The sequence below is a fragment of the Haliotis rubra genome, unplaced genomic scaffold (assembly GCF_003918875.1).
Source record: "Haliotis rubra isolate DU_JTF1 unplaced genomic scaffold, ASM391887v1 Scf1078, whole genome shotgun sequence".
NCBI classification, from domain to species: Eukaryota; Metazoa; Mollusca; class Gastropoda; order Lepetellida; family Haliotidae; genus Haliotis; species Haliotis rubra.
Window position 1 is genome coordinate 283,965 of NW_025764979.1, and position 10,780 is coordinate 294,744.

General features: G+C 46.5%; 1 protein-coding gene across 1 annotated transcript; it reads right to left on the reverse strand.

The window, feature by feature from the left end:
- Positions 1-4,143: 4,143 nt before the first annotated feature.
- Positions 4,144-4,611, reverse strand: LOC124280795 (suppressor protein SRP40-like). Its single transcript, XM_046716773.1, has one exon. The coding sequence runs from the start codon at positions 4,609-4,611 to the stop codon at positions 4,144-4,146; it is 468 nt and encodes a 155-aa protein (XP_046572729.1).
- Positions 4,612-10,780: the final 6,169 nt, after the last annotated feature.

The following is a 10,780-nucleotide window of genomic DNA, read 5'->3' on the forward strand; positions in this document are numbered from 1 at the left end:
CACTTTTACCACATTGCACGTGATCCATATTCCCGACATCATAATCTGAAACCACGTTAAATCTCTACTAGAATACCAAGCTTCTCTTAACCTTTCTCCCTCGCTTCTTTCTTTTCAACAAGGCGCCACGTCCCACGCCAACCCGTAGAAATCCTCTGTTTTTTCCTACGTTTTATCGGTGTCTGAGTACCCGTGCTAATTCGGGCCTCGCGCTTACTGTTCGGCGTCCCTGTCGGGAATGGTCCCAAAACGCCCGACATTGTGCTTTTTAAGCCCTACTACCACGCCGTCTTATACTTTCTGACGCTTTTGCACTACCCGTGACGACGTCGCCCACAACACCCGCGGCAGCTTTGGCACCCTCCCTCAGTAATACTTTACCCATCGACTTTAGCAGAGGCATTCCTATTCTACCTATAGCGCCTAATATATTTCCGAGACCAGCACCACCCTGTCCGTAATGTCTACCGACGTACACCGGTATGTGACTCCCATGACTACCGTACATCGTTAGTATGTCACCCCTCGCTTTTAAAATGGAGTATCACCACCGACCGACCGCCAACAAATGACACGGGTCGTCCGCGATCGTCTCTTATAAGAATAGTCACAGAACGAATCTCGTCAAATTTTAAAGACAAATATTGTATAGGATTTATTTCACTGACGTATACTACATCTTTCATCATTTTCTTTTTGACGGGTATCAACGTCAGCAGAGGTGTCAACGTGTGACCGACGATCTGGTCGTCGATAATGTCCGAATAGACGTACATGTTATGGAAAAGCTGTTCTTTGGAGAAATTGGAGCACGTATCGGCTACGGGAGTCGTTCTGGGGTCCAGTATGCATACACGGTCGTCGCCCACAGCCTCGGGCACGGTGGTAGTGAAACCCAACATAGAAGCCAGGTAGGGCGACACGTCGAATCAAGGACCACATTTACCTAAAACATGTCTCACCTCGTCAACATCGACCCCCACGAAATCGCTCTCCTCAAAGCCCAAGGCCATGTAAACTAAATCGTCTCGGGAGTACAAATATTTACAGGTCTCTTTAGGCGTCAATTCTATGTCGATTTCCACACCACCCCCTGCATTAGTATGTTTATGATATTCTTCACGCCACGCTTGCAACCGCTCGTTGATGGAGCTATTCATGGTATCTAAGAGTCTCGCCATCGTATAATTCCTTTGCGGTAGCATTATCTGTCCCAGAAATTTGGTTTCTAAACCGCATTTATCCTTGACCACCCTACCCTTCTTATACACTCTCTCACGCACGGGGACGGGGACCTTCAGAGGGTATGGTAAATCTACGGTGTACGTGTGCTGCACATTATCCGGTCGAGTTTCTGGGCTGGCATCGCTAGGTAGGGTAAGGTAAAAATCTGACGGTTTCGCACCATTACTCATAATGTACAGTGTCGTTCTCCCATACGCTGACGTTCGGTGAAGTATGAACCGTGCGCGTAGACAGCGATATTTTAAGTAATTCAAACAACGGTTCCTCCACCTTCTTTATATCCTCAGCTAGATCGGGCGGGGTAGTACCTCTCAGAGACAAGTAGCATACGACCAGTACGCATAACAGAATGGTGTGTAGTGGTAGCTTCCTCACGCGCGTCAAGCCCTTTTTGAAGATGTCCTTACCACGTTACTTTCTGGTAGCCATTGGTCGAATTCTTTGGCCGGGTATCCCTTCCATCGAATTAACAGCTCTCTTTTACCGGTAGCCTTATTGATCCTTCTCTTCACTACACTATCTACTTCGTACGCCTCCGGCTCTGATACGACTTGTAACTCGTCCCAATAAAATGTTCCTTTTATAGCATTTCTATTGTAGTCGCGTATTTTATAGGCTGGCGGTTTCCTATGTCTAACTTTGTTGACAACGTAAAATATTTCTCTCATACCCTTTATCTAAATTCCCTTTTCTCGTAGAAATCCTCACGGGTGTATCTGGCAGTAGGTATTGTTCGCGTTCGGATGAAGATAACGTTTTGCGTTCAGAGTATTTTGCCCGTGGCTGTTGTCTGCGCGCGTGATCCCACACCCCGAGCTCGTCACGGATGGTTACCACGTCGCTAGGCTTACATCCGATGGTAGTGTAGTAAGCGTTATTGTAAGCTTTTTCAATATTTTAGGCAACACCCCCACGTACCGAGGTTGCGATACCGTGGTAAAATATCTCCATAAGTGGGTCTTTAGGGTTCTCTGAAATCTTTCCACGACAGCGCATTTCACGTCGTCCTTTTGACTAGTATAAAACGATTTCCTCGGAACCTTCTCAACGTGATGTCTAAAAGTACTGTTGACAAATTCGCTACCTTTATCAGTCATTAAGCTAAGAAACATACGAAGCTTAGCCCGGGCCAAGACCCTTTTGAAACCATCCGTCACGGTTTTAGCTTTTTTATCCTCGAGCGGTCCGGCAAACGCATATCTGCTAAACACGTCAATCACGCATAATATGAATTTGTAACCATCGTTGACTTTACTGATACGTGACACGTCCGACAAGTCAGCCTGCCACAATTCATCTTTTCTACACACGGTGGCAGAATAAGGTGTTCTGGGAAAGCGCTTGGTGGGGTGGGGTCTATGTAGACTGTACGCGGGTTGTCTCTTTAACCAAAGCGGTTACCCGCGCGGGGTAGGTTTGACGGTACCCTTACGCTCCTTAGCCTCTGACAATTTTCTTAAGAGACCCAAGCACGAATCAAAACCTCTCGTCACATTGTAATAAACACGTTTCAACCATTTCAACCAGTAAGGTTTAATAGGTTTCCCACTCGCTGTCGGTCGGTGCCCCCTTTCGCACCGACCCTCTTTTCCTCCCAGCGAGATCGTTCGAGCTCTTACTTTCCTCATTACCCCATTTCTTCTTTCGTGACCTCCGGTACTATTGCTCCCTTCGGCGCGTTACATCGCGTTTTTTATACCAGTAGTGCTCGCTCCAGATTCCGCCATTCTCGACAACAGGAAACCCGCTACTTCGTTGTATTTGCTCCCGCTACCTTTTCTTTTAGTCAATTCGTGTAATACGTCGCGCAACGAATCATCCCCAGAGACGATCCCTTATAGCTCAAAGTTCCCTCGTCAGACACTTCCAGATCATTATCACTTTTAATGAAGTCGGTAATATGTTTAGCATCTTGTCTGTACTTTTTAGGTAAATCGAACAAAACCTTAAGCGTTGCATCTAAACCCGGCGGTTTTACTTCTGTAGCGAACCACGGTCGTCAGCGGTGCTAGTCCCGTTATCATTTATCCGTCCTCGGGGAAAAGCGCATGGTCTCCTCCACTCTTGACTAAACCCTCCGCGGCGGGCTCTCGATTGTAAATCTAGAGCGTCTTCCAATAGAGCATTATAGCGCCATTTTCTCGTGTAGTTTAATCGGTACCGATAACGTCCTATCATCGGGATTTTCGGTGTCGACGCCACATTTCTCAAGTCGTCTAAATTTTCCCGCCTTTCATTCAGTAAAGAGCGTTTCCCGAAGAGGAGAGTATTCCGTCCGAGACTCAGTCGATGCGTGTCGAGAGAGGAATCTACGCTGGCGGAATCGCTGTCTGTGGTAACACGACCATTTTGGTAAAGGAGGAAGGCATGGTATGGTATTTAGAGCCGGTAAAAGACCCTACCACGCTCGATACAAGCTTTGTTACGACTGGTGCTAAAAGGGGTAATAACAGAGGTAATATACCACCCTTTTGCGCCAGTATTTTCCTCTTACCAGCCTGCGAAACCCTGTGTCTCTGACATAGGGTATGAAGAGCTCTTTTCTTACAATTTAATCGGCGCCTCTGGTCATCAGTCATAGGCAGATTGCCGGAATACACGTTAACGGCAGTCTCGCTAAACGCGTCGATGACTTCTCTGGGTAAGCACTGAACTAACCGCGATCTGACAGCGCTTGAAACCCTACATAAGTAATGTAGAATGTCCGCGTTAGCTTTTACCCTGTTGGACGAATCGTCTTTGGCAATACCGTTTCTCTTAATAGCCGTCGTCCTCCGTCGGGTCGGCTTACCGTCCTCTCTTATTGTCCATCAATTTTGCCCGAGGGGATGTCGCACTACGCTGGGGGATATCCGCCAAATCACGACTAAAACGCATGACCGTTATATTTATGATTATTTATTTCCTTTTCAAAATACGCTCGGGTGGCGGTATCGGAGGGATAACAGAGCCCGTAGTGTCATCACGTCGTCCACCCTTGTTCGAGGTGAACGTGACAGAAGGGAGTCCCCCTCGACTTCTCGTGGCTGGTACATCATCCCCGGTATCGTCGCTGCTACTCTCGCCGTCGTTGTAAGCGCCTACATCGTCGTGGCAATACCATAGCGTGTCAATATCCTCGTCGTCCCCAGACGATGCAGAAGAAGAAGAAGAAGAACTGGTCGTCGCATCGTCATCGGTCATACTAGAGCCGTCGCTGTATCCGTCGGGAGATGTCGAAGAATAGTCGTCATAGCTGCTACTACTACTACCACTACTACTACTACTACTACTGTCTTCGTCTGCGGTGTTCGTGGCGACAACCTCCCGTCGTCCGCGGAGCATTTCTTTCCCCGACACGCAACCCTTATCATTGAGGCAATCCATATTATTCACTTTTGCTTAGGCTGGTATACGTCTATTTCCCCGTGTTCCCTGTTAAACTGGTGACCACGCACTCTAAACTCGTCGGGTGTGCTCGGCGTTAAATCCAGCATTATATAGGTGTGGGGTTGTGACGTAGCATGGGCGTAGACATCTCTTATAAATCCCGATTGACCCGGGAATATCTGTCTAGCTAAATGTTCTATCTGGCTTCTATCCCGAGGGTTCTTGTACACAACCACGTGCTTGCAATTTAAGCTGATTGTTCTGTGGAACGGTGTCCGCGCAAAAATGTTCTGTTGTAAGTATAGAATGCTGGTCTGTCCGTGGTGGGACCTTTTAACGAACCATCTAAGTAGCTCTTTTTTGTCCTCCGGGTCAAATCACCATAGCGTCGTCAATCACTAGCCAGTTATGCTTGGAAGCGCCTACGTAGCCTTGTACGTCATCGCTAATCTTCTTGACGAAATGAATTTCAATACCTCCCCTCGCCCATGTTTTTTATAGCGTCGTATATAGGCTGCATTTCGCTATACACCCACACTACGATGTCGGGTAGCTTTTGTAGTAAGGGCCACGGACCATCGATATATCGTTTTCTAGCATGTGCTTTACGAATGTGGTTTTACCCGGCCCTCTAGGACCTCCTATTAAGAGTCGGAATATCTTAGGGAACTGGAAATGAGTTCTGTCTACTAACCGTTCCTGTCCTGGTGCGCGATAGCCAGCCATGTCTATAGGGCGGAGGACGTGACAACGCTCTCTCTCTCTCTACGCAGGGGGTGCGTGCATATATATAGAGGGGGGGAAGGAAGTGTGAATGGTCAGTGTTTGGAACGATTCGCGTAGTGTCGTTGAACGCGTATTAGTGTTGTGTCCAAACAATCCTGCTAACCGCTGCTACAAACTCTCATCGCGTTTATTCGAGAATGAAGACCATGGATAAAAACGGGAAACTTCCACGCTGAGACGAAAATCGCCATTAAAGCGTGAGTGCGTCTCTGTCCTCGTGCTATTGGCGACTACTCTAGTTATCATGTGCTGCGCGTTGGTTTCGGTAACTTTACCACATTCGTCCAGAACGGTACCCCTCGAGACAATCGTAAACGCGACGGGTGCGAACCTAACGGATACTGGGTGTATGCGGAATCAGCTACGCCTTTCGGCAACAAAACGTGTTTCCGTTTGTATGAAAGAAAACCTACCTATAATTGATCTTAGACAATTTCTAGCCGGCAAAGCGACAATTTTAGATATATCTATTTCCACAGAAGAATGGCGTCAATGAACCGAAGACATTTAGAGTATAAAAGCGCTTCTGTGATGCTTTTATAACGAGTCCATAGCTGTTTGTTTGTTGTTGTTTTTCCCTGCGTTAAAACAGAGAGAGAGAGAGAGACGTGTGAAAATAACGACAGAAATAATGGGTTTTACATTTCCACGGACCACACGGTCCGTTCGTTTATTTCGTCATGGGGAGGATGCGCTGTCACTCGTCGCTACCCCCCATCAGCTCAGCCACGAGCCTCTGTAATTCACCGTCGAGTTCGACAGTTGTTTCTTCTTCTTCTTCAGGAGGAGAAGAAGGCGCCGTCTTTTGTTTCTTCGAGGGTGTTTTCTTCTCGTTGGCAGCTGTCGTTATGCCGCCGTTCGTCTTCTTCCTTTTCTTCTCGCGACACGTGGGTGTCGATCGCTTCGAGTCTGGGTGGTCGGCCATGGTGTTGGTGGTGGTGGTGGTGGTGGGTGCCGGTGGGTTTTCGTGCCGGTGTTGGTGGGTGTTGTTGGTGGTGGTGGTGGCGGGTTCTCCGTTCATGGAACGGTCTGTCTGGGGTGTGGCGTCTCTTTCGTGTTGTCGTTGAGGGGTTGGTTTGGAGGAGCCCATGCTGTGTCGGAGGGCTACCATGACGTGCGACAGGGCGTTAGTGAGGGCGTAATTGATTTGAAACATGTCGTCGTCGTCCTGGTACACCCCACCGCTCGGCTGTCGAGACATGACGATAGATAGTAAATGTGCGTCGAGCGTGTGGTGGTGCTGTCGCGTGTGCCTGGTGTGGATTACGATTGTGGAAATGGTGTGCCGAGGATGACATAGACTTTGAACATCACAGGTTTAGACCATCGTGCTCATTCCTGAAAATTACGTGTCCCTTCAAATTCGACAGTGATACGAGGACTTATTTGTGAACTGAGAGCTGAATTGTGAGTAATACAATGTAATCTAAGCATATTTAGGAATAAAATTTGTGAAATGTTGTTTACTTGTCTCTGTTGTGTTTTATAAAAGAAAAGTGTTGACGATGTCTACCTCGTGGATACATTTTTTGGGGGGATGGTTTTAAACAATGAAGAATACGATGTTCTTACGGTCTTGTATTGTAGAGAGCTTTACATAGACTGTCCGACATTCGATGGTAGAATATAACCGCCTTCCCGTGATGTATTGTAGGGAGCTTTACATAAACCGGAGGGCGTGTTATTGAGCGTCTTGATGCATTTGTTTTGATGTCTTGTATTGTAGAGAGCTTTACATCGACAGCATGACATTTACAGACCTCTTTTTCAAAAATTGTTCCCTGTTTGGGATTTACTATATGAGGTAAAGAACGTAACACTCCGTAATGCTTTTTCTACCTCACAGATTTGTTTTTATGTAGAATATCACCATCTTGTATTGTAGAGAGCTTTACACAGACGCGTGATTAAGAGTGTCTAGGCATGTCTTCTTGGTCTAGTATTGTAGAGAGCTTTACATAGACTGTACGACATTCCTAGCCTCCTTCAAAATTTAATGACACGCTAACGGTGAGGTGGAGATTATTTGACGGGCCTTTTCAGTTCTTATGGTGCGCCATTTGTGTGTGATGTCACAGAGATGGTGAGTCAGCGCCTTTTTCCTACGCCAGACACTGTGGCGTCATAGCGTCAGTTAACTCCTCTTTTCCGTCATCGCCTCCCCTTCCAGATATTGCGGTTAATCCTTTGAAAGAAGGACGTTGTTTTTACGCAGACACCGACACGACAGAGTGTATTCAGTATAGATTAGTAAATCTACATACATAAACAGTACCTTTTGACAATTCCGATGTGTAAGATCAAAGTAATTAATCAATCAGCGTGTTATCGGTTAATCCTTTGATCGATGTTTATAATGTTGAATATTTACTCCAGACACAAGAAATGCCAAATGGGAATCTTTGTCGGGTAATCTAAGTGTGTTACCACTATATTATACCTGTTATAAATTCATTAACTGACCATCAAGTGAATGTTGACAAATAACATTTGTAGGTTTATACCACCTAACACGGATTACAACAAGGGAGTATTAATTGCTGTATTGCATGTGAAAACTTATGGGCCGACACTGTTTTGAGAATACAAACAGATTTTTACATGACATGATCAAATATCGAGGTAAAAAAACACAGAAATGGGATCAATTTGGATCAGTCATTATACAAATAGGGCCTAACGACACCAATCGATTTTGACAGAATCGTCTATGAAAACAAGTTGTAACTCGGAAACTAGGCAAAGCAGGAGACAAAATTAAATGACAGTAGATTGTGAGAACATATAGCTTTCATTTTCCACAACAATTGTTTCGATTTCAGGTTTATACAAGCCTGTAAACAAGATAATTTACCCCCTAAAATGTAGATGAATTCTGCATCGGCCCTCAAAGCTATTCCTCATATGACGTCACAGAGGCGCGCCGCTCTGATTGGTTGAAATTTCGTTCGCGGGTGTGAATTGTGCATTGTTGTCAAAAAGGTCGATTTAAGTCAATTAAAGGTCGAAATGAGTAGTTTTAATGACGGGGTTTCATTTATAACGATGCCAGTTAGTGATTTATGTATTTTTAACCCCTAGGGTTTATGTGACCTTTAGCATCCGGCAACATTGCTTCATTTGTAGCAAAGGGTGGAAAAAAGCTGAGAAACTAACACAGATTGCCACAGGAACAGGGCAGAGTACACATGAAAAGGTATTGGCTGCAGCTATTGCTAGAAATGATGAAACGGATATTCTACGTATGACAACCTATTCTGACTTGCTTGCCTTCGATGCAAAGTACCACCGTTCTTGTTATGCTGCATACATCTCAGAACGAAACATTACAGCAGTTTTCTCATCACTTAACGCGTCAACTAGGTGACGACTCTCGTGTTTTCTGACTACCACGTACGAGATAATCCTCCCCTCTTCTGCGTATACGGGTATATAAGCACACGTACCCCGTACAGAATAGTTCTGCTTGCTGTTCGCACGTGGATTGACAACACATCTTTTTTTAACAGACTCACTCCCTGTCTCTACCACTCGACATGGCTTCCAACATTATGAACACCACTGCTAGTGCTGTTCCTACTCCGTGTGTTGGTGCGCGTAAGCATTGCTGGAAATGTCCGGGATCCAGCGACCATCTTTTTGAGCACTGCCCGAAGACGGTGTGCGGGAACAGGTGCGGGGGTTCAGGACATTGGGGGATGCAGTGTCCCCAACCCTGTACGGTATGCAATATGAAGGGGCATTATCAAAGAAACTGCCCCACACTAGGCGGCGGGGTGATGACCAGCCCTGCGAGGACCGTCGACGCTAAAGCGCCCACCGCCATCATCCCACGTACACCCGGCAATTCCACCACCCCCAGCTATGGCCAGTGTTTCAGATGTGGGAGCGCCGATCATTGGTCCCCTAACTGCCCTGGGGCAGTGTGTTACAAGTGCGGGGAAAAGGGACACTACGCCAGACGGTGTCCCAACGATCCTATGGTGTCCATGCGATTGTCCACCACCCCTGACGATGTAAGAGCCTCCACCCTCCCAGATTCGCCACCGCCACTCTACGTGGACACGGAGGATGACCACCCCAGGTTCCACGAGAACTCCCAGAGGTGGGACGACGAGTCCCCACCTGTGTGGTAATGGACATATATATATATATATATATATATATATATATATTAAATTGTATGTGTTTGTAAACATTTTGTTTGTGGTTGTTTGAGAGAGAGAGTGGCGAGATACGCCCCGAGGCTTTGACGATAGTGTACGGGTGTTTATCGCCTTGATGTGGAGCAACGTGTGCCCTCGGGGGGCTGACGATGATGTCACGCACGTCGTTACCCCTGACTGACTGACCTCCCAGATATGTCAAGCACGAAGTCAGTTAGAGCCCGACAGCCGGAGAGCGAGGTTGTATATTTTCGAGTGTCCACTCACTATAGCAAAGATGTCTCAGTGCTACGATACCCTTAAGCACCAGAAGGATGGAGAAAGGGGTCAATTGCCCGATTGCTATGATGATGATACCGACGCGAGGAAGCAGCCAGTGACTTTATCGGACTATGTATACGAAGACAGTGTATCGCTGGATGGTAAATATCATCTACAACGTGGGCACTACACCTGTGGGAAACAACCATCGGGGGTCACACATGTCGCTACCCCTGACTGACTGACCGCGAGATAGTCAGTTAGAGCCCAACAGCCGAAGAGTGAGGTTGTGTCCACTCACCATAGCAACAATGTCTCAGTACTACGATACTCTTAAATACCAGAAGGATGGAGAAAGGGGTCAATTGTCCAATTGCTATGAGGATGATACAGACGCGAGGAAGCAGCCCGTGACTTTATCGGACTATGTATACGAAGACGGTGTAACTCTGGATGGTAAGTATCATCTTCAACGTGGGCACGACACCTGTGGGAAACAACCATCGGTGGTGCACAGAAAGCTGCTGATCGATTTAAGTCAGAACTACTGCCATGAAACGATGTTATGTGGCTACGACAGAATGGCTACTTTTAAGGACTGGCCCAAACAGCTGGTTCAGAAGGGTAGACAGCTAGCCCGGAGAGGGTTTTATTATACCGGTGTTTCGGACAAGGTCGCGTGTGCCTGGTGTGGATTACGATTGTGGAAATGGTGTGCCGAGGATGATATCGACTTTGAACATCACAGGTTTAACCCATTGTGCTCATTCCTGAAAATTACGTGTCCCTTCAAATTCGACAGTGATACGAGGACTTATTTGTGAACTGAGAGCTGAATTGTGAGTAATACAATGTAATCTAAGCATATTTAGGAATAAAATTTGTGAAATGTTGTTTACTTGTCTCTGTTGTGTTTTATAAAAGAAAAGTGTTGACGATGTCTACCTCGTGGA